The sequence below is a fragment of the Stegostoma tigrinum genome, chromosome 38 (genome assembly GCF_030684315.1).
Source record: "Stegostoma tigrinum isolate sSteTig4 chromosome 38, sSteTig4.hap1, whole genome shotgun sequence".
In the NCBI taxonomy this organism is placed as follows: Eukaryota; Metazoa; Chordata; class Chondrichthyes; order Orectolobiformes; family Stegostomatidae; genus Stegostoma; species Stegostoma tigrinum.
This window is the reverse complement of record NC_081391.1, coordinates 16,214,976-16,242,472: the sequence shown is the minus strand read 5'-3', so window position 1 is coordinate 16,242,472 and position 27,497 is coordinate 16,214,976. Positions and strand designations below refer to the sequence as shown.

General features: G+C 41.2%; 1 protein-coding gene across 3 annotated transcripts in view; it reads right to left on the bottom strand.

Annotated features, from left to right (window-relative positions):
- The window catches only part of pold1 (polymerase (DNA directed), delta 1, catalytic subunit), a 140,512-nt gene that overhangs the window by 23,353 nt on the left and 89,662 nt on the right, over positions 1 to 27,497 (bottom strand). For all 3 annotated transcript variants that reach the window (XM_048521169.2, XM_048521168.2, XM_048521167.1), the window contains exons 18-24: positions 24,299 to 24,394; positions 22,538 to 22,675; positions 15,890 to 16,065; positions 14,776 to 14,928; positions 9,196 to 9,298; positions 2,793 to 2,925; positions 1,816 to 1,929 (exon numbers count right to left, since the gene is read on the bottom strand). In XM_048521169.2, coding sequence (XP_048377126.1) covers positions 1,816 to 1,929; positions 2,793 to 2,925; positions 9,196 to 9,298; positions 14,776 to 14,928; positions 15,890 to 16,065; positions 22,538 to 22,675; positions 24,299 to 24,394 — 913 coding nt within the window. The remainder of the gene's footprint in view (positions 1 to 1,815; positions 1,930 to 2,792; positions 2,926 to 9,195; positions 9,299 to 14,775; positions 14,929 to 15,889; positions 16,066 to 22,537; positions 22,676 to 24,298; positions 24,395 to 27,497) is intronic.

The window sequence follows — 27,497 nt, the reverse complement described above, 5'->3', positions numbered from 1 at the left end:
AACGTACTTAGGCGACATCCATTCTATGCTGGGATTCTGATGTAGTATTTTATTTTGGTCCAGAAAGAAATAAAAACTCAGGGACAGAGCATTTAAGATTAATTTCTCGCCACTTATTATGTGACACTAATAAACAGGGGTGTGGAGAGAGATCCGGGGGTTTTAACATTGCTGACTGTTGCTCTGTCATGGCTGTGGCCAATGAAGTCATCAAGCTGATGCAACAATGTCTGGTTGTCTCTAATTTCAACTCTGCGTTAAGTGCTTCTCACACTAGAACGAGGAGATTTTAAAAAAATACATTCAATGCATGTTGGCATCACTGGGTAAGCCTGCAAATACCGCCCATCCATAGCTGTCCTCACAAAGGTGACGATAGCCTCACAATGCTGTTAGGGAGAGAGTTTCAGGTTTTTGATCCAGTAACTGAAGGAACAGCAACGTATTTCCAAGTCACATGGGGAGTGGCTTGGAGGAGGACTGAGAGTGGTGGTACTCCCATGTGTCGGCGGCACTTATCCTTCTAAATGATCGTGGTTCTGGATTCAGAAGATATTGTCTAAGGACCCTTAGTGAATTTCTGCAGTGCATCTTGTAGATAGCATACACTGCTGCTCCTGACCATTGGCAGTGGAGGAAGCAGATGTTTGTGAATGCAAGACCAATCAAGTGAGCTGCTTTGTCCTGGATCGTGTCAAACTTCTTAAATGTTCTTGAAGCTGTACTCATTCAGGCAAGTGGGAAGTATTCCATCACACTTCTGATTTGTGCCTTATGGATGGTGGACAAGCTTCAGGGAGTCAGGTTGTGAGTTACTCACTGCAAGATTCATAGCCTCTGACCTGCTGTTGTAGCTACAGTTATTTATATGGATAGACGTTCATTTTGTGGTTACTGGCATCTCAGGATGTTGACAGTGGGGAATTCATCAATGGTAATGCCACTGAATGTCAGGAAGCAATGCTTAGATTGTCTCAGATTTTAATTTCCTGGCATTTGTGTGGCACTAATGTTACTTACTACTTATGAGCCCAAACCTGGAGAGACTGTCCAGGTGTTGCTACATTTGTACATGGACTAAATCCTGCAAGTTATGCAGAAAGGGGACATTGTTGATCCTTCACATGAAAAGGACTAAATTTCAACAAAACCTACAAAAACTAGAATTCCTCGGTTTTCACCGAAGATAAAATAAGATAACCCTTAATAGGCTACTAATAGAATGACTGTATGTGGAGGCTACCTGCCACTCAGCGCATTCTGGGAGTTGAATGCATCAAGACGTTACTCATCACATTGTCTCTTTGAAATAGATCATAAAATTCAATTCAACTGAAAACCTGTGGAAGTCTGGCTGATGACTCTTTCACTTCAAAACTTTGATTTTAGTATTGCCTCATTCAAAACCCACCTATAATTTTAAACTATTCTCTACTTCTTTAAAAGACTGCAGATGCTAACGTGCTAGTCTAAAACAGGATTTGACTTAGGCAGAAGACGGTAAACTTAATTAATGGATGAAGAACTTGGACTCCCTGCCTGCAGTATCACCCAAGTCCATATACACCCAGAGGTGGTCTCTTCTGGACGAAGGATCTTCATATTATACCAAAATATCAACTCACCATCTAAAAAGAACGATATTCATACCGTACTTTTAAACTTCTTTCTGATAGAGGGGACAACTTTCACATTATGTCATCCAAAACTCTCCAAGTGCAGAAAGACCATAAAGATAAGATTTAGCAGTCTCAAAAACACAAAACATCAAGTTCTTTCTCAGAAATCAGTTATCAGTCACTCATGTTCCCTTACCATTATCATCAAGCACGGCTTTGCATCCTATGCATGTGCTTCTTTTCTTTGCAAAGGCCATGAGCCCACCCACCTTTGACGTCAGCACAGTCTTGCATCTCGTGTGTTCTCCCCCTAGGAAAAAAAAAACGGCTGAAATCAACACCCTCAAAAACTTAGTAAGGAGTGCCTTCAGCTAGCTTCTCAAATGCAATCTTAATTTATGAACATCTCTCCTTAAAAGCTGCAGCTAAACACACAGCCTGGTCAGCGGTAAATCAGCTAGGTTAGCGGCAGGTGCTTCTTTACATCCAAGTATTTTTTTTTAAATTTGCCTTGATAAGTCAGAGTTCCTACTTTGACCAGTCTTCAAACTTTCAGATGAAGACAGATCAAGTTAGACTTCAACTCCTCAGATGAACAGCTTGCTAATCGACAGTATCTAAACTCAGAAATGAAGGGAACCACTTGAAATAGGTACAATATGTGCCATAAATCACACCAAACATCACTTAGTGCCTTTAGGGAAAAAAGAAGTGGGTTTTCTCGATTTGTCATTGAGCGTCATTCAAACAAAGCCAGTAGAAGAAAAAAAATTAAGGGCACAACTTTCTTAGAACTTTTGCAGAGGGTAGGGATTATAAGAGACAACAGGCTTAATCAATAATCAAAAGAAGAATGTATGCTTCAGACTTACACTAAACCATTGATGTTTGGTGACTCACTTCTAACGAAGAAGAAAACACTTGTCACCGAACTTAATAATTCTATGCCAGAAAGGTATGGTCAATAAGACTCTAAGGTTTTAGAGTAGATTTGTAGCTCGGATTATAGATGTTATGGTTGCCGAGCTGGTTCATTTCTTTTTCCGCAGACATTTCATTACTCAGCAGGGTAATGAAACATCTGCAGAAAAACAACAAACCAGCTCAATAAGAGTAATAATTCCACAACAGTCACTACATGAGATTAATGCTGCAAGGTTTAAGTTCACTCACTCAAGAGCACAGCTTCTGCCTTGGTCTCTCCCAAGATGGGCTCAAAGATTCGCAGAAGTGGTTTTGCAAGTTGTTGCTCCAGATAATACTGCGTATCAATTGGAATGTTGTTCTCCAGAACATAGATTGGATCCTTGAGGGAGAGAAATGAGAAGGCATAAATGATCATTATAAATCGGAAACAAAATTCTACAACAGAAAGCTTGAAACAAAACAAACCATTGCCTGATACTTTTGAGTATGAACTGTTCCTACAATTTTTTTTTTAAACAATGCACAGTCTCCACATTTTTGGTAGGAGTTCCAATCCAGGCTTCTTCAGAAACGTGGAAAGTACCTGGAATCCAACTATTCCCTTGTGATGCAGGATAGTCAAGGGAAAGCAAATAACCTCACTCTTTCATGCCAATAGCAGCCGTATTCTGTTTAAATGTCACAAAGCTGGACTTAATGTAACTTCCAGCTGTTTCACAGCAAAACATTTTCAAAAATAACAGCTACAATTACTTATTATTTCATGACCAGCATTTACTTGTTTACTGCTCAACCCCTTCACTCCACCACAAGTGCTCATCCTCACCCCCTTTAACACCCGATTCATCCCTCCTTCACACCGTGAGATATTCAGACCTTACTCTCTCAATCTAATGAAAAAGCTCAATCTGATCAGCCCCACAACAATGCTGATGACTGTTTTGACATTGGCTGAACGGACAATAGCCAGGAATTCCAAACGGCGTAGGAGGGTTGTGTGTATATCAGGTACATTTTTACAGTGGTGGTGTATTGGGCAGGGCAATTCAGGATCATTATGGGAACAGTGACCACTGCCTGGGGTTAAGAATAAGGGAGCAGGAACTGGTAGGGGAGATTAACTGGCTCTGGAATAGATTCAAAGCTACTTGTCCAAGATCCACAGAAATTCCCTCACTAACTGACTTGAACAAAAAGACTAGTGCAGAGGAGGAGATTCACAATGGCAGCAAATTTGCAGAGAGTTTTTGCGAGGAGCAATCCAAATGGTCAAGTACTTAGCAGTTAACTTAATCCTGCTCTCTCCAGGATCTCTCTGTCACATACAAGACTTCAGAACATTCATCATCACTTGCCGAGAAGGGTGTAATTTCAACAACAACACTCAAAGTTGGACGCCACACAGAATAAAACTGGATCAGTACAATGTTAATGACCTTAGTAATACACTTGGTTCACACTAGCACACCATGGCTGTTCCACTGTTACAATTCAGAAAGGATACCTCAATACTTCACCTGTTAGTTCTACCAATGAATCTGAATAATAACATCACCTCAAAATTCCCCATCAAGTTAAAAACCATGGATTCAGAAATGAATTGTTGTCCTTTAACATCCACCAGTTGCAGCAAATTTTTCTAATTCCCGACACCCCACTCTTGTGCAAACACCACCATGGAGCAGCTACAGCGGAAACAGTCTATTAAACAGAGAAGCACGCTCAAGGGTCCACACAGCCTAATCTTGTTCCTACTTCTTAAGGTCTTATCTTCAACTAATGCACACATTGCCCAGCAGAGGATGTCTGAAAGGGAATCCTAGAATGGAATCCCCAATCCCATCATGCCCAGAGGCCAATTCCTGCCCAAATGAAAACTGCTAGCGCTGCACAGATTGAGTCATAGAATCACACAGCATGGAAACAGACCCTTTGGTCCAACAGCTGGTAATGATCCAGGCCAGGTTTTTGATTTAGTGGTAGGTGAGCACTTTGGAGAGAGAGAGAGAGAGCGAGAGACCATAATTGGGTTACGTTTAGTTTAGCAATGGAAAGGGATAGGAACATGCCACAGGGCAAGAGTTATAGATGGGGGAAGGGCAATTATAATGCGATTAGGCAAGACTTAGGAGGCACAGAATGGGATAGCAAAATGCAAGGGGTGGGGACAATCGAAATGTGGAGCTGGTTTAAGGAACAGATATTGCGTGTCCTTGATAGGATGTCCCTGTCAGGCGGGGAGGAAGTGATAAAGTAAGGGAACCGTAGTTTACTAAAGAAATTGTATCTCTTGTTAAGCAGAAGAGGGAGGCTTGTGTGACGTTGAGGCAAGATGGTTCAGATGAGGCGATGGAGAGTTACTCTTTAAATCCTTCCTAGCTAATCTGTGAGTTAAGAGGAGCAAGGAGGGGACACGAACAGACATGAGCAGGTAGAATAAAGGAGAACCGTAAAGCTTTCTATAGGTATGTGAGGAATAAAAGGATGACTAGGGTAGGAATAGGGCCAGTCAAAGACAGAAGTGGGAAGTTGTGTGTGGACCCTGCAGAGATCGGAGAGATGCTAAACGAATATTTCTCATCTGTTTTCACTCAGGAAAAGGAGAATATTGTACAGAAGACTGAGTTATGGGCGACTACAATTGAAAGGATCGAGGTCAGTAAGGAGGAGGTGTTATCAATTCTACAAAGTGTGAAGGTAGATAAGTCCCCTGGGCCAGATGGGATTTTTCCAAGGATTCTCTGGGAAGCTAGGGAGGAGGTGGAGACTTTGGCCTTGATCTTTGAGTCATCATTGTCTATAGGTTTAGTACCAGAGGACTGGAGGATTGCAAATGTTGTACTCTTGTTCAAGAAGGGCAGTAGAGATGACCCAGGTAATTATAGACCAGTCAGCCTTACATCTAGGAAAAGTTTTGGAAAGGATTATAAAAGATAGGATTTATAATCATCTAGCCAGCAACAATTTGATTGGAGATAGTCAAAATGGATTCGTCAAAGGCAGGTCATGTCTCATAAGCCTCTGAGTTTTTTTGAGAAGGTGACCAAGCATGTGGCTGAGGATAGGGCAGTTGACGTGGGGTATATGGACTTCAGTAAAGCCTTTGATAAGGTTCCACATGGTAGGCTATTGGAGAAAATGCGGAGGGCATGGGATTGAGGGAGATTTAGCAGTGTGGATTAGAAACTGGCTTTCTGTAAGAAGGCAATGAGTGGTGGTTGATGGAAAATATTCAGCCTGGAGTCCAGTTACTAGCGGTGCGCCTCAAGGATCTGTTTTGGGATCACTGCTGTTTGTCATTTTTATAAATGACTTGGACGGATGCATAGGAGGATGGATTAGTAAGTTTGCAGATGACAATGAAGTTGGTGGAGTGGTAGACAGTGTGATAGAATGTTGCAGGTCACTGGGAAACTTGGGTAAACTGCAGAATTGGGTTGAAAGGTGGCAAATGGAGTTCAATGCAGAAAAATGTGAGGTGATTCACTTTGGAAAGAATAATAGGAAGGTAAAATACTGGGTCAATGGAAAGATTCTTGGTAGTGTGGATGTGCAGAGGGATCTTGGTGTCCGTGTACATGGATCCCTGAAAGTTGCCACCCAGGTTGATAGTGCTGTTAAGAAGGCATACGGAAGTTAGGTTTTATTGGTAGAGGGATTGAGTTCCAGAGACGTGATGTCATGCTGCAACTGTACAAAATGCTAGTGTGGCCTCACTTGGAATATTGCGTACAGTTCTGGTCGCCCCATGAAGGGAAGGATGTGGAAACATTGGAAAAGGCGCAGAGGAGATCTACCAGGATGTTGCCTAGTCTGGAGCGAAGGTCTTACGAGGAAACTAGTACTCAGGGACTCTGGTCTGTTCTCACTGGAGAGAAGGCGGCTAAGAGGGGATTTAATAGAGACATACAAGATGATCAGAGGATTAGATAGGGTGGACAGTGAGAGTCTTTTTCCTAGGATGATGATGTCGGCTTGTACGAGGGGGCATAGCTACAAATTGAGGGGTGATAGATTTAAGACTGATGTCAGAGGCAGGCTCTTTACTCAAAGTTGTAAGGGCGTGGAATGCCCTGCCTGCCAATGTAGTTAACTCAGCCACATTAGGGGCATTTAAACAGTTCGTGGATAAGCATATGGACGATGGTGGGATAGTGTAGGGGGATGGGCTTAGATTGCCTCAGAGGTCAGTGCAACATCGAGGGCCGACGGGCCTGCTCTGAGCTGTACTGTTCTATGTTCTAACCCGTCCATGCCAACCAAGCTCCCCAAACTAAATTAGTCCCACTTGTCAGCATTTGACATATATCACTCCAAACTCTCCTATTGATGTACTTATTCGAACGTCTTTTAAATATTGTAACTGTACCTGCATCCACCACTTCCTCTGGCAGTTCATTCTACACATGAAACACTCTGGGTAAAAATGTGCCCCTTATGCCCTTTCCAAAACTTTCTCCTCACACCTTAAAAATATGCCCTCGAGTTTTGAACTCTCCTCCCCTAGCTAGGAAAAGCCCCTAGCCAGTCTCCTCATCTATACTCATGATTTTATAAACTTCTGTATGGTCACTCCTCAACCTCCTGTGGTCCAGTGAAAAGAGTCCCAGACTACCCAGCCTCTCCTTCTAACTCAAACCCTCTATTCCCGGCAACATCCTGGTAAATCTTTTCTGGCCCTCTTCCCCCCTCCAGTTTAGTAATATCCTTCCCATAGCAGGGTGACCAGACATCTCTCAGTACTCGAAAACAGGCCTCAATGTCTTGTATAACCTTAGTATAATGACCCAACTTCTATACTCAGAGATCTGAGCAATGAAGCATGCTGAATGCCTTCTTAACAACCCTATTGTATTTTTATCTAGTTGTACTTATGATGATAGCATTTTTCACAACAACATTTATATTCCTTTTCTTTGATTCTTCATTCAGCAGGTTATGAAATTAAATCTTCAAAAATCCATCACGAAAATAATTGCGTTGCAAAAATGTGACGCTTTGCACCCCTGCAATTCTTCTGCACAAATCCTTAAGTATCTATTAAAACTATTTCATCTCATGAAAACTGGAAAGGTTTTGTGTGAAAATAATTGAGGAATTTCCACAGTTTCAATCCAGTTACCAACTGACACAGATCCTCAGCACCAGACTAACTGGCAAGCTCAGATGCCCGAATTGGGAAGTGAAAAGTTCCAGAGAAGGGGCATCCTTCTGAAAACAGAGCATGAGGATAAAATTGGGCAGAATAAACAGAAAGAAGTGTCCCGACCCAAAATGTCAACTTTCTGGCTCCTCTGACACTCTCTGCCTGCTGTTTTCCTCCAGCTCTAAACTGTTACTAACACAGTCTGTTACTAACTTACAAATGGCCCTTTTGTTTCACAGGTCCTAGCTTGCTGCAGTGGACTACAAAAAAACAGTTCCTTTGTGGTTTGCTTGCTAGGTGCAGAAATTTTGCCTTATTAGGTTCAATTGTTATGGGCATCCCCCTATACTACTGTAGGATGGGAAACACACCTGATACAACACAAACACCAAAACCACTGAACTTTCTCTTTCTGAGCTGAGGAAGTTAAGCGATCAATTAAAAGTGTTCAGAAAATAAGGAAATACTTTCACAAAACTGAAAAAAGAGAACAAGTGCTCAAAGGCTCACTTCCCCAAGCACTGCGTAGTTCATACCACAATGAGGAGGGTTCCCAAAAACACTCTCAGAAGGCACTGTCATTAATTTCAACTTCTCTAGCATGCACCCTAAATGCCAATGTGTTTCTTCTGGACAGGGTGGGTATTTGAAAACAGGATAAAACCTTAGACTACATGTATGGGTGATTGACTCCATTCTTTTGCACTCATGAGCAATATAGATGGAGCACTACAGGATGATCACATGAAAGAATTTTACTTAGCCTCTCTATTGCAAGGAAACTACTGCCGATAAAGTGAAATATCAGCAGGGAAGAGGAAAAATGAGGCAAATATCTGCCTGTCATCTGTCAACTTCTGATGAAAAATGTGGCATATATATCAACATGGACAAGTGAGAACCAGGCACTCTCTAATGTCTTCTACTGATAAGTGCCCACCAGCTGCTGAAGAACATACTGCTATACCCAAAAAGCCAACCTCTACGGGTGCATTTTATATAGTTTCTCCAATTGCCTGCTTTGCTTGCAGCTCCCTCTGAATTTCCCAACATCAAAAAGATGTGGAATTAGAAAGTGAAATTTAAAAAAGGGCAATAACAACCGTATAACATTCAGACTAAAAATAACCAAAACACCTTAAGGGTAAGAACAAGGCAGATGTCGGACATTCCAGGACAAACACCTCATTTGCTCATCACACAAAGCCTGCAATGCTCAAGAATGAGATGGCATACTTGCCCCTTGTCTGGAGAGGCACAGCTACAACACTTCCTGCGAGCGTAACACCATCTAGGACATAACCGTTTTGCTTATCAGTCCCAGGCCACAGAATCTATATCTACTCTTATACACTGCTATAACTGCAGAACGCCAAGCACCATTGAAACAGCATCAACTCATGTAGGTGAATATATCAGCGCCAATTAGCCTGCAATCTCTACCATCGAGGTAAAGTAGCAGCAACACGAAGCAAATTTTGAAACAAAATGAAACATTTGTACCTCAGACTTCATGTAGGCCGCTACACCTTTTGCAGCACTGATGATGACATAGGGCACTCGATCTCCAAGATTCGGTGCGCTGCCTGCATCTCGCTTTCGCATCCTGTATGACATTGATTGGAATGGATCAAAACACACTTGCAAAACAACTTTCCAGTCAATTGTACTCAATTATTTCAAGTATTATATCAATTGTGATTCTCTAATTAAACTCTGGGGACTTGTTAATTACTGGACCGTACAACACTCTGCTTATGGTGGAACAAACAGTGACCAGAGATAATACTTCGATCAATGTTACTACTTAAGAGAAAACATTTTCATTCCAAATTAAGGATAATGCTAACCACAAGAATGCCTTACAAATTATGCTGGCAAGTTGATAAAAATGAGTTTATATCTGCAAGACCAGTCTGGCAGACTCCAGTTTAACAGTTTGAGAGATAACTACAGACCAGGTGGTTGAGTATGACCTCCTCTCGCATAATCCAGTGCTGCAGAACATGGTGCAAAGATATAAATTCTATATTGAATGGCAGAATTGCATTTTGATAGTCAAGACGAGTACTTCAGGATTGTATTATTTGCATGGTATTAAATGGAAACTAAAGATATTTTCTTTTGTCACCAAATACCTCCTTGCTCCCACTGATTTAAAAGTGGAGATCTCACAAACACATGAGTATTAGTTGAAGACAGAACTGCATTTTGTACAATGATCAGTAATTGGATTCTCGGGACAGTGGACCAGAACTTGAGCGCCAGACACAATTGTTTATAATAAAGACTCTGAAAATGTTTGTACTGAGGATATAAGTAGCATCCCAGAAACAGGGATAAATCAGGAAATAAAAGGAGGGAGAAACATGAAAAAAAATCACAAGGAAATGGCAACAAGCATTTGATGCTCCACCATTTGATCATGGTTGACTTATTTCTCAAACCCATTCTCGCGCCTTCTCCCTGTAATTCTTGATCCCCTTGCTAATTAGATCCTACCTATCTCTGTCTTAAACGCACTCAATGACTTGACCACCACTGTGGCAGTGAGTTCCACAAAGTCACCATCCCCTGCTGGAAAAAATTCTTCATCTCACTTCTAAAAGGATCATCCCATCACTCTGATCTGTGCAGTCAGGTCCTAGTCTCCCTTACTCGTCGAAACTTCATCTTCACATTACTCTATTCGGGTCTCTCAGTATTCTGCAAGTTTCAATGAGCTCCCTACCTTCATCCTTCTAAACTCCAAAGAGTAGATCACCTCACCCCCACAACCGAGTCCTCAACTGCTCATCGTATGACAGCTCTTTGACCCCAGGACCATTCTTGTAAATCTCCCCCAATTCCCTCCAACACCAATACATCCTTCCTTAGATAATGGGACCAAAACTGCTCACAATATTCCAAATATGGTCTGACAAGAGCCTTAATAGCTTCAGCAGTACATTGGAATGAATGCCAAAATTACATTTGCCTTCCTAACTGCTAATGAACATGTATATTAACTCCAAGAGGATCCTGAAGTAGGGGTTCCAAGTCTCTTGGTACTTCATATTTCAAAACCTTTCCCCCTTTCAAAAATAGTCTCCACCTTTATGCTTCCTACCAAAGTGCATAATTTCATACTTTCCCGCACAGCACTACATCTGCCACTTCATTGTTCACTCTCCTTACCTGTCCAAATCCTTCTGCAGTCTCCCCACATTCTCAATACTACCTGTCCCTCCAACTATCTTTGTCATTTGCAAACTTAGCAACAATGCCCTCAGTTCTTTTGTTCAGACTGTTAATGTATAACGTGCTTGGTTGTGCTCCCAACACTGATTCCTGTGGAACTTGATTAGTTGCCATCTCAATTCTCTGCCTTCTGCCAGTCAGCCAATCTCCATCCATACCAGCATCGTACCCCTAACACCACGGGTTCATATTATTTAGCAGCCATGTGTGCAGCACCTTGTCAAAGACCTTCTGCTAATCCGACAGGACAGTTCCACTGGCTCTCCTTATTCTAATTTGCTTGTTAACCATCTCAAACAATTGATGCATTAGCTTTAATTTTCCAAAACTCCCTTGATTCAGAGACAAATCAATAGATTAGAAGATAGCAAATGGAACTCTCTTATGCAAAATGAAGGAAAACAAAAAGCAGAAAACTACATAGCAATAAATTTAATATAATTCCTCCATCCCATAGCACTCACTGGTTATGTATGAACTAAGGTAGCAAATACCAGGCTAATCAAATTTGGGAGGCATCATACATCAATCCATATATCTTTCCAACAGGAAGATTAACACTGTAACCACAAGCAGTAATTCTGGTTGCAGTTTCAAAAAAAAACAAAAAACTGCGGATGCTGGAAATCAGAAGAAACTCAGAAACTGCTGAGAAAAGTCAGCAGTTCTGACGGTATCTGCAGACAGAAAGCAGAGTTAATGTTTCAGGTCCAGTAACCCTTCTTCACAACATAGTCTTGGCTTGCACTAATAAAATTAAACTCCAAGTTAAACTGACCAGACGGTACCAGATTCAAATCAAAGTCTATACCAAGCAATATGGTTTCAGCTGCAGCGGTAACTAAGATGTCATGCTGAGGGAAATGGAGTTGGGAGTTAGAATACAGAGGAGACAAAAAAAAACTAGCCCAATTCTTAATGACAGAAAATGCACTTGGAATAGGAAATGAGAAACAGGATACATGTGACGTGACTTGCAACACAGTCTTTTTGAAGCACATTCTAACATAAGTCAGAATTTCAAGAGATTTGATTAGACACAAAGAAATTCAATGGGCACTCTAAAACAACGTCTTTGAGGTTTTAGAAAGACTTCCCTAAGTTAGTGGCTCATTCAAATACAGAGAGAGGGGATGGGTCCTAAATCTACTATGCAAGTCAGACTGAAGGGAATCTCATTCAAACTGAACTTCAAAATAAACCTTGTGATTATGTGAGAACAGAAGAGAAAAAAATTGAACAGTGTCAATGATGCTAAAAATAGACAAGTCTTGATTACAACGATCACCCACTACCCACAAAGAAGCCACAACTGTGTAAAGGAAAGTCCCATAATCCTTTGCGTGGGTCTGATTAATTCTAAAATAAGACGTTATTGCCCGAACACCTGCATCGGACATGAGCAGACAAGATCAAGGGTGTTGAGATTGGGCCAAGCTGTTAACGATGCGTGACCTCTGCACCTTTTTTTAAAAATTTTATAATCAACATAATCAGTGAACTGCATCCATGAGACCCCCTCTGCCTTTGGGAGTGAGGGTGAGGGCATGGCTCCAACCGATACGGACAGAATGCCAATGAGCAATTGCAAAATTCAATTATTTTCTTCACGAACATATGATCCGGTGCGCCTTTATCAATGGTATCATTTAGACCACTGAGCCAGCTGCCACTTTTGTCGATCCTAATTCCCTATTCTTTCCCCATTTTCTTACCATCCCAAGTTTATGATGTGGAGGTGCCAGTATCGGACTGGGATGGACAAAGTCCGAAGTTACACAACACCGGATTATAGTCTAACAAGTTTGTTTGGAATCACACAAGCTTTCGGTGCATGGCCCCTTTGTCAGGTGCAGTGAATGCGAGGGTTACACTCTAACAGCTTGCATGATTCCAAATAAACCTATTGGACTATAACCTAGTGCTGTGTGACCTTTGACTTTGTCCCAAATTGATCATCAGACAGGAAAGACACTGCAGTCCTTCCAACATGTCGTACACAACTGTTATACCTTGGGTGTCACAGTTTATGCACTCTACACACTAATTAGGAACTCTGCAATCTCAGGTACAGTTTCAGAATTTAAAGCCAGCAACGTTGAAAGAATGGCAATTCATGTCCAAGTTGGGACATTTGAAACTTGGACAACTTAAAGATGATGGCTCACCAATGCACATGCTGTCTTTGTATCTCCTGACGGCAGAAGTCACAGATTTTGGAAGAACATATGAAGAAGCCTTGCTCCAATGTACCTTCATAGATAGTACACACCATTATCATTGAGCACTGGTCATGGATAGGCCATCACTACTCTATGTGGCGTCTGACGATATTTAACTGGTCATCATGTTTGTCAATGCAATGTTTACTGAAATTTAAAGCAATACATTGTGAGTGATATACTTGGAAGTAGATTGGAGAGACGCATGAAGAAAACATGTAAGTCTTTCTTTTGAATATATTTTCCCGACAAATATAGGCACGGGTATTTCATTTTCTCCCTCCCTCTCCTCGTCGTCAAGCATGGCTTCAGATTAAAAAAATATTAAAGGTCGCTTTGTTCACAGGAAATCTGAGCAATTTTATCTCAAAGCAACATTTCTTTTGTATTTTGCGCAACGGCTTCTGGTCATGCAGCTGCTGTGTGGCCCAGCCTCAAGTTGCTATTTCTGCATTTCCTGCAAAACAGGTCAACGATTCTGGCTCCTCGTTGGAAACAAAACAAAACACATTTCCAAACACAGTATTCCCACTCTATACTGCAGTACTAACAAAATCTGCCTGAACTTTTCAAAAACCAAATTTTGATAACTTGGTAGGAGATTCAAAATCGAAAAGAAATTCATTCCAAAGCATCCATAGGCATTTCACACTCAACTCATTCAATTCCCCACATATATATATTCGACTACTCTTCAGACACAACTGGATTTCACAGCTATTTTTACTGTCACTTGGGAAATCTTCAAACCATTTCTTTCATGTGCAAAGGTAAGAAAATGCAGTCAGGAAATCAGGATCAATGCAAGCTCTTAAGTCACTTCAGGAGCTACAAGGAAAGAACTTTCGTACATATACATTCTACAACTTAAGAATATTCCAGAGCTCACTGCAGGCTTTTTTTAAAAAAGTGTAGTTGTTGTTGTAAGAGGAAGATTGTAGTCAATTTGTGTTGGACCAGGTTCCAAAATCAGTTGTGGTAATGATCTCAGTTTGACAGATAAGTTCCCTTGGTCTCTTTCAAATACTGCCATGGAATCTACTGGGTGCACAGGAGACAGTAGATGGAGATTCAGTTTGACTTCTCATCCAGAAGGTAGCATCATGCCCCCTACAATGCAATGAAATACTACTCTAGATTATGTGTTCTGCTCAAGTCCCTGGGGTGGGACTTGAAGCCACAACTATCTGACTCAGTGGCAAGAGGACCATTCACTGAGTCAGAACTGACAAACATACCAGGCACTGAGTTTTGAGCAGATGGTCAGTGTCAAATTTGCTGTTCTTGTGCAGGACAGTCAGTTTCACTCAAATCAGGGAGGAAAATAAAAGCATGACTCCTATGTCTTAAAATTTCCTGGTGAGAAAGATGTGCAGATTGATGTCATTATTGAGCTAAACTGGATTTGGCTGCATGCACAGGTCTGGTGGCAATCTCCATGTAGCCTCATACAATAATAAAGACTACTTCAGTGAGGTACCAGAGGACTGCCAACAGGCGTGAAACCAGGTCCCAGCAAGTCTTGAAATTTGCAAGGAAACTGTGAATAAAGGGGTAGGGGTAGAAGGTGGAGTGGGGCAAGATAGACAAGAATCTTAAGAGAATTCAGGCATCAAATTACCTTTCTGCTAGCTCCACGTGGGCCTGTTTCCCTGCATACTCATCAGCCATCCTTGTGAGTTCCTTTGTAATCACGAGCTGAGAGATGTCAATCCTATTACACAGCAAATCAGAGATAACTTCTTTTGCATGCTCGACTGCTCCTGCTGGATCCCTGTTATGGAGTATAAGTGTAGCCAATGAAACCCTGCAACATACTTCTTCCTTCATAATAAAATGATGAATTACAAACATATAAATTAGGATCAGGAGTAGGCAGTTTGTTCTTTGGTGTCTGTTCCATGTTGTGCATGCTGATCTCCATTCAGGTATCTCCTTCAGACAATATGGTGTCATGCTGAGTCATAAACACCTCTGGTAGTGCCTATCTCTTGGCTGGGGGCAAGACGAGAGTAGGAGGATGAAATCACACCAAGCTCTGCAGCGACAGATACACCTCAAGCAACAAAAGGCCTTCCAAATCTTTCTGAAATAGCACACTTGTTCACAGTTTTGGGACATTAAGTGCAGTTTCTGACGCTAAAAATCGCTTTCCACTTGACACTCTGAATGTCGAACACACAGCTAATTTCATGGTTCAGATTAATTTGGGTTTTCAGATCTAATCAAATTGTTTTACACCTAACTGCCAAGAGGTTTTTTACAAGGGCACTGAAGACTCATCAGACAAAAACTAGGAAAACATGTTTTATACTATCCAAGCCAATGCAACGTTCTGTGTGCCAACTTTGAAATTCAACCAAAGTGTCAGCATCTAGCTGAACGATGCACAGGTTTAAGTAATGAATTGGTGAAACCAGGATGAGCTCCAATTTCTTGGGAAAATATTTTTTAAAAAACAGTCTTGTTTGGAAGCTCTTGCGATTTCTAAAGATAAGTAATTTAATAATGGGTTAGGGTATCTCCATCCACCCTTTCTTCAGTGGATTCAATCATCAACTTAGGAGATAAAATGACAATGCATCTAGTGACCATCTTATCATTTTTCAATCGACCGTTTCTTCAGATCTCAAATTTCATCAGTGTATATACCCAGCATAACCATACGCACTGGAGAAGTTAATCTTCCAAACCAAAATTGAATGAAATAGAAAATAAAACAGATTCATAACTACCTGTCAATTAAAATCTTCTGAAGACAAGTATTGATCAGGTTGGCTACCAGTGGGCAATTATCCCTTCTCACCGTCTCTATACCCTTGCAATCCATCTTATCATGGGTATTCGGGTTGGAGGAAAAGTACAATCCAGCGTAGCGTTTTTTGTTGATCAGCAGATATGGGAAATACACCTAAAGCAGAGATTTGCAGAAATATTATCTGTCACCACCTGCCAAAGGTGAAGGGTTAGTCAATCTAATTTTTCTTATGGAGTAATCAAGATTATCTTTGACACACTTCAAAAACCAAATTCCCTGATACCAATTCCTCCTTCTCCTTTCCCAGACATTACTTTAGACTGAATCAGACGTTTTGTACTAGAGTCTTATGTCACAAGCAGGTTCACAGCTCTTATGAACAACAGCAATAACTGTATTTATGTTGCATCTTGAAATGTTCCATGGTGTTTTACAGGAGTATTAATGGTTACAATCCGACACCAAGCCACATATGTAACTTTACAAGGAGTGTAGATGATCAAAGGTTTGGTCATGAGAAGGGTTTTAATGGCAACTGTAAAACGGGAATGAAAGATCAAGAGATGGAAAGGTTTGGTAAACAAATTCTAAAACTAAGCAAAGGTGTGCTTGAGAAGCGAGTTAGGAACATGGAAATATCTAAAGACTGTAGGGCTGGAGAAGTTAGAAAGGTAGAGGCGCGCAAAGCCTTGGAAGGATGAGTGTTTTGAAACAAAGATGGTGCTTAAGTAGGAGCCAATATAGGTCAGCAAGTTGATTCACGACAAGTAAGGGCGTAGGCAACAGAGCTTCGGACGTTCTCAAGTTTACAGAGGGCCCAAAGTGGATGTGCAATGTTTCTGCTCAAGCAAAACCCTAATGGTCTTTTAACATCCAGATCTGACTACTCCAATCTTTCCCTTGCTGGTCCCTCTATACTACACCCCGCACATGTATCCAAAACTCTGAAGCACGCACCTTACCCCAAACAATATATTATAACTGCATTCCTGTTCTCCAGGATTAAAATCCTTCTTTGTAAATCCTTGAATGGCTTCATCTATTCATGCAATCGCTTCAACTGTATATGCTTACCCCATGACGCTTTACCTTAGAAGGGTTAATCTTTTGTGCAACCTCTCAATGTTACACCATATGTTGCTGAATCATCAGCTTCTTGGGCTCTCTCTGATTTCCTCTAGACATTCCTTCACCTCTTTATCTCTTTCATACTTCAGTTTCTCAAAATCCTTCTCTTCATTCAAGATTTCAGTCACTTCTTCCTAGTCTCTTGTTTCCTAATGAAGTGGATTGGAGTATTTATACTGCAAATCAAACTCTATACTAATGTATTTTATTGTTCAATAATGCACCTGACCTAAATGATAAGGCAGGGCAATTCAGCTTTTGAAAGATTTATACTTGCATTTCTTATTTACTTGCCTGTTCTGTTTGACTTTTTAGGTCATGTTTTGGAATGGGCTTTTCAGAGCATTAATAACAGACTACAGCAAGATCACAGAAACCGGAATGCAAGCTGTGTTTAGCCCTCAAGATTTCATGGCAGGATCTATTTGACCACGCAACTTTTAAGAAAATTTGTGCTTTTAGACAGTGCCTATCATGACCTTCAGACACCCCAAAGCCAATTAAACACTATGAAGTGCAATCGCTGTCATGGTGTCGGATATAGACAGCCAATTTGAATGCTGTAAAGTCACAGAGAATCTTTGGTCCAATGCTCCCATTTGCTCCATTTGACCCATAATGCCCTAACCCTTCCTACTCATGTACTCATCCAGATGCCTTTACAATGCTGTAATTGTACCAGCCTCCACTCCTTCCTCTGGCAGCTCATTCCATACACCCGTGACCCTCTGAGAAAAAGTTGCTCCTTAGGCCCCTATTAAATCTCTCCTCTCTCACTTTAAACCTATGCACTTCAGTCTTGGGACTCGCCCACCTCAGGGAATATACCCTGTCTATTTACCTTGTCCACACCCCTCACGATTTTATAAACCTTTACAAGGTATAGTTAGTAAGTTTTCAGATGACACCAAAATTGGAGGTGTAGTGGAGAGTGAAGAAGGTTACGTTAGAGTACAATGGGTTCTTGATCAGATGGGCTGAGGGTTAGCAGATGGAGTTTAATTTATGAAGTACTGCATGTTGGAAAGGCAGGTTTGCACAGTACTTGTACACTTTAATGGTAAGGCCTTCAATGCTCCAGGAAAAACAACCCATCTTTTCAGCTTCTCCCAGAGATAATGGGAACTGCAGATGCTGGAGATTCCAAGATAATAAAATGTGAGGCTGGATGAACACAGCAGGCCAAGCAGCATCTCAGGAGCACAAAAGCTGACGTTTCAGGCCTAGACCCTTCATCAGAGAGGGGGATGGGGGGAGGGAACTGGAATAAATAGGGAGAGAGGGGGAGGCGGACCGAAGATGGAGAGTAAAGAAGATAGGTGGAGAGAGTGTAGGTGGGGAGGTAGGGAGGGGATAGGTCAGTCCAGGGAAGACGGACAGGTCAAGGAGGTGGGATGAGGTTAGTAGGTAGCGGGGGGTGCGGCTTGGGGTGGGAGGAAGGGATGGGTGAGAGGAAGAACCGGTTAGGGAGGCAGAGACAGGTTGGACTGGTTTTGGGATGCAGTGGGTGGGGGGGAAGAGCTGGGCTGGTTGTGTGGTGCAGTGGGGGGAGGGGACGAACTGGGCTGGTTGAGGGATGCAGTAGGGGAAGGGGAGATTTTGAAACTGGTGAAGTCCACATTGATAGCATATGGCTGCAGGGTTCCCAGGCGGAATATGAGTTGCTGTTCCTGCAACCTTCGGGTGGCATCATTGTGGCAGTGCAGGAGGCCCATGATGGACATGTCATCAAGAGAATGGGAGGGGGAGTGGAAATGGTTTGCGACTGGGAGGTGCAGTTGTTTTTTGCGAACTGAGCGGAGGTGTTCTGCAAAGCGGTCCCCAAGCCTCCGCTTGGTTTCCCCAATGTAGAGGAAGCCGCACCGGGTACAGTGGATGCAGTATACCACATTGGCAGATGTGCAGGTGAACCTCTGCTTGATGTGGAATGTCATCTTGGGGCCTGGGATGGGGGTGAGGGAGGAGGTGTGGGGACAAGTGTCGCATTTCCTGCGGTTGCAGGGGAAGGTGCCGGGTGTGGTGGGGTTGGAGGGCAGTGTGGAGCGAACAAGGGAGTCACGGAGAGAGTGGTCTCTCCGGAAAGCAGACAGGGGAGGGGATGGAAAAATGTCTTGGGTGGTGGGGTCGGATTGTAAATGGCGGAAGTGTCGGAGGATAATGTGTTGTATCCGGAGGTTGGTAGGGTGGTGTGTGAGAACGAGGGGGATCCTCTTGGGGCGGTTGTGGCGGGGGCGGGGTGTGAGGGATGTGTCGCGGGAAATGCGGGAGACGCGGTCAAGGGCGTTTTATTTTATTTTCAGCTTCTCCCTCTAGCTTAAACCCTCGAATCCCGGCAATATCCTTCCAGATCTTTTCTGAACGCTTTCAAGTTTCACAACGTCTTTCCCATAGGAAGGAGAGCAGAATTGCAAACAATATTCAACAGCAGCCTAATCAATGTTTTTTTACAGTCACAACATGACCTCACAACTCCAATACTCAGTGCACTGGCCAATAAAAGTAAGCATTCCAAACATCGCCTTCATTATCCCACCTACCTGCGACTTGCTTTAGAGGAACTATGAACCTGCACTCTAAGATCTCTTTGTTCAGCAACACTCCTCAGAGCCTTACCATTAAAGTGTACAAGTAGTGTGAAAACCTGCTTTTCCAACATGCAGTACCTCAAATTAAACTCCATCTGCTAACCCTCAGCCCATCGGATCAAGATCCCGTTGTACTCTAACGTAACCTTCTTCGCTCTCCACTACACCTCCAATTATGGTGTCATCTGCAAACTTACTAACCATACCTTTGTTCACATCCAAATCATTTTATATAAAAATGACAAAAAGCAGTGGTCGCAAAACCGATCCTCATGTCACACCGCTGGTAACAGGCCTCCAGTCTGAAAGGCAACCCTCCACCATCACCCTGTCTTCTACCTTTCAGTCAAGTTCTGCATCCAAATAGCTAGTACTTCCACTATTCCGTGTGATCTAATCTTGCTAACTGGTCTGCCATGAGGAACCTTGTCGAACGCCTTACTGAAGTCCAAATAAAACATGTTCACTGCTCTGCCCTCATTAATTGATTTTTTTTTAAAGTAACAAAGAGAATCAAGTTTGTGGGAGCTGATTTCCACACACAAAGCCATGCTGATAATCTGTAATCAGTCCTTGCCTTTCCAAATATATGTAAAACCTGTCTCAGGATTCCCTCCAACAATTTGCCCAGCACCGACATCAATCTCACCAGTCTATAGCGCCTTGCCTTTTCCTTACCACCTTTCTTAAATAGCGGCACCACATTAGCCAACCTCCAGTCTTCCAGCACCTCATCTGTGGCTATCGATGATACAAATATCTCAGCAAGGGGCCCAGCAATCATTTCCCTAGCTTCCCACGAAATTCGAGGGCTCACCTGATCAGGTTCTGGGGATTTATCCATCTTTATAAGTTTTAACACATCCAGCATCACCTCTGTAATATGGACATTTTTTAAGATGTTGTTATTTATTTGCCCACATTCTGTATCTTCCACATTTTTCTCCGCAGTAAACACTGATGCAAAATACTCATTTAGCACCTCTTCATCTCCTGTGGTTCAACACATAGGTGGGCTTTGCTGATCTTTCAGGGGTTCTATTCTCTCCTAGTTACCCTTTTGTCCTTAACATACTTGTAGAATCCGTTTGGATTCTCCTTAACTCTATTTGCCAAAGCTTTCTCATGTTCCTTTTGTGCCCTCTTAATTTCCCTCTTAAATATACTCCTACTGCCTTTCTACTCTTTTTACAGAATCTCTAAACTTCTGCAGTCTATAACTGACTTATGCTTTCTTCTTATTCTTGACCAAAAAACTCAAATTCTGTAGTCATCCAGCATTCCCTACACCTATGAGCCTTGCCTTCACCCTAACAGGAACATACTGTCTCTGAACTCTCTATCTCATTTTTGAAGGCTTCCCATTTTCCAGCCATCTTTTCACCTACAAACATCCACCCCAATCAACACTTGAAAGGTCTTGCCTAATACTGTCAAAATTGGCCTTCTTAACATTTAGATCCAGTCAATCGTTTTCCATCACTATTTTAGTTATGGTCATTGGCCTCAAAGTGCTGTGCACATAAGTGGGAATGTTTTAATGTATGTCAATAAGGGATAAAGAGTGGCTAGGACATTAGAAAGAACTACAAATTCTTCTTCAAGAAGTGCCATGACATTCTTTGCATAAACAAATGGAAGAGAAGACAATTTAGCCCTTTCAAGTCCACTCCATCATTTAATGAGTTCATGGAAGATATTCTACTTCAACACCAGTCTTTTGTACTATCAGTCTCCCTTCACGTTGATGGAATCTCCCTTCTACTGATTTTGAAAATATTCAACAACTGAACCTCCAATGCTCCTGTGCAGAGATTTCCAAAGAATCACTACCTTTATTGAAGAAATTCTTCTCATCTAAGGCCTAATGGCCTGCCTTTATTCCAATAATGTGCCTACTGATTACAGACTAGGAAACGCCCCACACTCTATCTCTCCCCACCACCCCCAACCCAATCAGAGGAAATACGTTCTTGCATCTATCCTGTTGAGCTCTGAAAAAAATTGTGTTTCAATGAGATCATCTCACATTCTTAATACCAGCAAACAAAGGTCCAGTCTATTTCTTCTTTCCACATGGGATACTTACTCCTACAAACTCACCAAGTGCCCAGTAAGGCATTTGTTTAAAGGTTCTGCACTTTGGTTGAGACATTAAGAGTGTACATCTCCCTCTGTATCACACCAGGTATTAATCCAAGGTCTCTACAGGGGAATTTAAATCTACAAGCTTCTGACTCAAAGGAACTATGTTAACAATTGTGCCACATCTGACACAGTTGGTACACAGACATTCTGGTGTCGAGGGGTTCATAACCAACAAAGACTTTCTCTCCAAATTGTGACCAATAACGCGTGAGCTACAATTCAGATACAGTCCAAATCCAAAGAAACAAACTGTTGGTTACACAACAACGAAGCAAGAAAGTATGACTTCTGCAGGGGAAAAGAAAAATTAGGTTTTGAATTAAATTGCCATTAGTTTCATGCTTGAAATTCTTATTAAGCGGTCAATAAATGAAACTATTTCAAAATTAAAAGATTTTCATTAGTTTTACAAAACAATCTCATGATTGCTAAACAAGCGTGAATGTCTGCACCATTTTAAGCTGTAAATGTAAAACAGCTCAAGAGCCACATCTACAACTCTGAATTAGGTTTTATATTTGATTTGGTATCGAGTGCAACCAATTTTAACCTCTTAAAACAAAAAGGGATCCAGATTTGGTCACAAACTCTGAAAGAGAGGAAATAGAGGTTTAATACCCAAAGGACAAATCTCTGAGAATCTGCATTTATAGTATGGTACTGCAGACTCAACTGGGACCCAAATCCATGATATTCTCAGACTCCTCACTTCCATTTTTACCAAATCAAGCTCAACAAAAATTCATACTAGATTTTCCACTCACCTTTTCAAACTCCAGTTTAATTGGGGGAATGAAGTGACTTGAAACCCATTCAGCTGCCTCACGACCCAAAGCCATGCTTTCTTCCACGGTCTCAGTTCCCAGTTTACACATGACAGAATCTGTGTCGCCATAAATTACCTAATTAAAAACAAATTAGGAACTAGGATAAAAGAGGGGGAAAAATCCGTTTGACGATACACAGCAGATATATAAAATGATGCAACTGACTTGTCAATTGCTGTTTCCCACTTTCTCATTCTTCCTGCCCTTTACAGGGCTTTTGTTTCTCCTGTTTCTTCACCAACTCCCCCCCTTCTCCTTTGCTGCTCTTACACTTGCTGCATTCATACTTCCAGCTCCTTTCTGTGCTATTTTCATTCTATTGTTGGAGGTAGCAACCTAGTTACCTGAATGAGAACAAGTAGCACGATTGTTGAAAGCTCCTTAACATAATTCATGTAAGCTTAAAAACAAGAGAAAGTTTGTAATCTCCAAGCTCTCAAATCGTTTGCCTGGATAGGCGTCAAGTCCCACAATCTGAGAACTAAACACAGAGTTAGAATATACCCAACAGAAGACTGGTACTGTTACAAGGGCATTTTATATTTAACATTGCTTTGGGGACTGAAGTTTTGAACAACTGTAAAAAAAAGAATTTATTTCAAGTCCTATGGGAATATTTGGAGTAGCTCTTTTAGGGGAAGTCATTAAAACTTCATTGGGGACATTCGAGGAATGTTTTTGATATGCATTGCCTTGGAGAGATTCTTGCTTTATCTAGCTAGGTTGGAGCAAAGGCAGCCAAGAACCAATGAGTTGGACAGAAGCTTGCTATGAACAAGGTGTGCAGGTGATCCTTTCCATTTCGGAAAAGAATGCCCCCTTGATCAGCTCAGAGTGAAACAGAAATACAGTAAAGGAGCAGCCAGAATGAGAAAACAGGAAAAGTTATCGTTCAAGTCAACAGAAACGACAATCTAACACAGGGCCTTGTGGACGTTTTGACTTGGTGCTCTACCAAATAACATCTGTACTCTGTATCATCGAAGTGCTGTGTTATTTTAAAAGTAGGATTGAAAGAGCATCTCAATATTGTATTTCCTGGACAAGCTGTGTCTGTGTGGAACATACATGATCAGTGACTTGACGACACAAACCAGAACAACCTAAATCCTTCTGTCTTCAAGAATAACTCATCAGTCAAGTTTATTTCTCCTGAAAGCCAATCTTTGCAAAGAAATCTAATGTTTCCCTCCTTTGTTTGCATGCTTGTTTCATTTAGAGCAATAAGCATTTATATTTTAATATTATTAGAATAACTAGTTGGTGAGTAGGTTAACCAATTACTGCATGCTTAGTTAATAGGTTTTGATAATGAAACCCATAATTGTATTCATTGTAATAGGCAGACGTTTTTTAAAAAATCCATTATAGTTATCTAATTGGTCATCTAACTGGAAAACATATTTGCTTTTATTTTGCAACCAGCGTAGTAGCATTACAGCATTCTTCCAGCCTCTGCTGTAACAAGAAAGTAATGCAAAGGTTGGATGTATGGTAACTAGTACGTTTACACCACTTTGACAGATTGGGAAGACGGAGGTCCCTGGGGTAGTGATAAATTGAAAATATGCAAGTGCCTGAATGGACTAGATGGTTAGAGGTGGTCTTTTCCAAGACAATATCGTGCTCTCACAATAAAGTTCTTGATGTGCATATTAACATTGCATCTCTTCAGATGGAAAATGGACCAATTCCTACCTTAGCATCTGCTCTGTAGCCATTTGCAATGGTGTACTTCGATTCAACAAGTTGCTTTGTTTTGTCAATCATTTGCCGGCCAAACCCAGTAACACTCTGGAAAAAATGTTTGATTTTAAAGCTCAATTCTTCCACATTGTAAGCACAGAGAATTGCTCTGAGAAATGAGCAGTTAACAAAAGATAAACAGATGTAAAATCAGAGTTTTTTTTAAAATCATCAAGGTATAGGAAGTGCTGGAGAACATTATATCCTCCATTTCTGGTACCAAGCATTAATAATAAGCACTGATAACTTTGATGTTAAATGGAAAGCAAAGCTCCTCCTGCTGCTGTAGTACTATCCTCCCCAAATTTGCGCCTAATCAAAGGTAAATTATGCTGATTACATTTCAGTTACATTTTTAATCTATGCAGTTTGAAAATGACTAAAGAAGAGCTAGGCAGTACATATGACCTGTCGGAAATGTTTTGATTAGCTGTCTTGTGGAGGAAAAAAAAACTTTTCACCAAAATATATGAAAATACATACCAGGTAGTACAAGCAATCTAAAGGTGGCCACAAAACTGAAACTGAAGGTAAGAATTATGGAAAATTTCTCAGAGAGAAAATGGGAAGTGGTGTCCCACAATGATGTGTGTTGAAAAGACTGTTGTTTTATGTTTACCATAAATGATTTTGGCTCAGAAATTAGAGAAATGCTTTTTGAAATTCATAAATACGAAATTGGGAGGAAAGGTATACCTCATGTTGAAGACTTCACTAGATTACAGGAACTTATACAAATTCTTGAATTAGAAATAGGCCACTCAGCCCCTTGTGCCTGCGTTGCCAGTAAGGTCATGGGGATGAGAAGAGACAGAGCACGCATGCGCGAGAGAGACACAGAGAGGGACAAAGCGAGAGAGACAGAGACACAAAGCGAAGAGAGCGAGAGACAGACAGAGAGCAAGACGTACAGGTAGATGAACACAGCAGGCCAAGCAGCATCAGGGGAGCAGGAAAGCTAACATTTCAGGTCTGGAATCTTCTTCAGAAAACTTTTCTGAAGAAAGGTCCAGACCTGAAACGTCAGTTTTCCTGCTCCTCTGATGTTGCTCGGCTTGCTATGTTCATCCAGCTCTATACCTTGTTATCTCAGCATCTACCAGCTTTCCTAGTTGTTGTTGTACCTGCATTCTAACCTTTTACAATTTATGCATAAGGACATCCAAGGTCCCTTTGCAGCTTGGAGCTCCGCAATCTTTTCCTTTTTAGATAAAATGCTTCTTTTAACATTTTTCCTGCCAAAATCATCAATTTTGTATGTTCCCTATTATGCTTTATTTGCCACATCTTTGCCCACTCAATATATATTATCTTTCTATAACCTTGTGTCATCTTCACAACTTACTTCCTCATCTATCTTCATGCCATTTTCAAATTTGGCAACTGTAGCTTCCATCCCTTCATCCAAGTCATTTATATAAACTGTAAACAGTTGTGGACCCAGCACCAATCCCTGTGGCAAATCACTCACTATGTCTTGCTAACTTGAAAAAGACCCATTTACAAAGACATCTTATGTCCTGTTAGTCAGCCAAACCTCTTTCCATGTCAAAATGCTATCTCCTCCACCAAGAGTTTTTATTTTTCTTTGATGTAACCCTAACCCTAACCTTATCAAATGCCTTTTGGAAATCCAAATACAGCACGTCCATTGATTCCCCTTTATCCATTGAATATGTCAGTTGCACAAAAGACTCCCAACAGTTTAATTAAGCACAACTTCTCTTTTAGAAAAACATGTCAACTCTGCCTAGCTACTTCAAACTTATCTAAATTTGCTGATTTAATTACTTTAACGAAGCTTCTAACATTTCCCTCTGACAGATGTTAAGCTAACCAACCTGCTGTTTCCTGCTTTCGGTCTTCGCCCCTTTTTAAACGAAGTAGTGACATTTGCTATTTTCTAGACTAATAAGGTTGTCCTTGAATCAAGCCACATTTTTCAATACCCTTAGGATGAAGCCATCAAGACCCTAACAAAGCAGGAAGCTAGTAAATGGCACATTATTTAAGAAGAGAGTGAGAGAGAAAGCGGGGAACTAGTGGATCTGTTAGCCTCACATTACCAGAAGGGAGAAATCAATAAAAGGCAATTGAACCTGCATTGTTCGTGCAATTCTACATTATAAACCACCCATCTAAACAAACGAACTAACCTACCTGCTGCTGTGGACATAAACACCTTAGAACAGTAAAGATTCTAAACTTGATTTATTTTGAAATCTTCAAATCAATAAACTGAGGTAACTTTGATACTCAATCTGAGTTGGAATCAGATGGCCTTAAAAAATATTTTCTTTCCTAACCATCTCTCTTTAAAATCCAGGGAGAAAGTAGTAAATGAACAAAATCCTAGTGCAGAAGCCAGCACCATTTCACTGCTCAACCTGACTTACCCTGTTCTGCTAGCTTCCAGTCTGCACCACTGTATTGCATTGTGACCAAGAAAGAGAAGTCAACAGTTGTGAGTAGATATTCACATCCCACAGTGCAGTAGAAAATACTGCGAAGTTGTGCTGTTCTCCTCAAAATTCACTTGGAAAATACATTATTTTTTCTTTAAGATGAAAGAATAATTTGTTCCTCCCACAGCCTCAAAGTGGTAGAGAGAGGGGTTTAGGACTACATCAGTGGGCAGTCTTTCAGTTACTTGCTGCTAGAAAACTTCAGAGCACAGAGATCCTTTTTTTTCACAAATCAGTCTGCAAGGAGAATAACTAAATCAGAAAGAAGTCCAAGTCCAAGTCTGCAACTTACACTGTCTACAGCATGACCAAACAACTATTCCTGATTAAAGCTCATACGCCAATGCCATAGGCATCTCCTAACTCAGCACTGCTTTGTGCTGTAATTTCACTTTTGAATCAGGCAACTTGATGCTGACCTACCTCTTCGACCAACAGCTCCAATATCTCACAGGTGTCAGGTTTCAAAGTTTTGTATGATAACATTCCTGTGAAGTGCACGAGACATCTTAATGCAGCAGCAACTGTGCTTCTGTTTGTCCACATGAAAGCAAAACTAATTCTGGGAGAAACAGAACTATGTACACTATTGAAGATTGTTTCCATGACTTTATGGTGACTGGAAGGAGACTAATAGGGCAGTAATTGGCACTTTGCAAGTCATTCTTCTCATTAATTTGTCCACC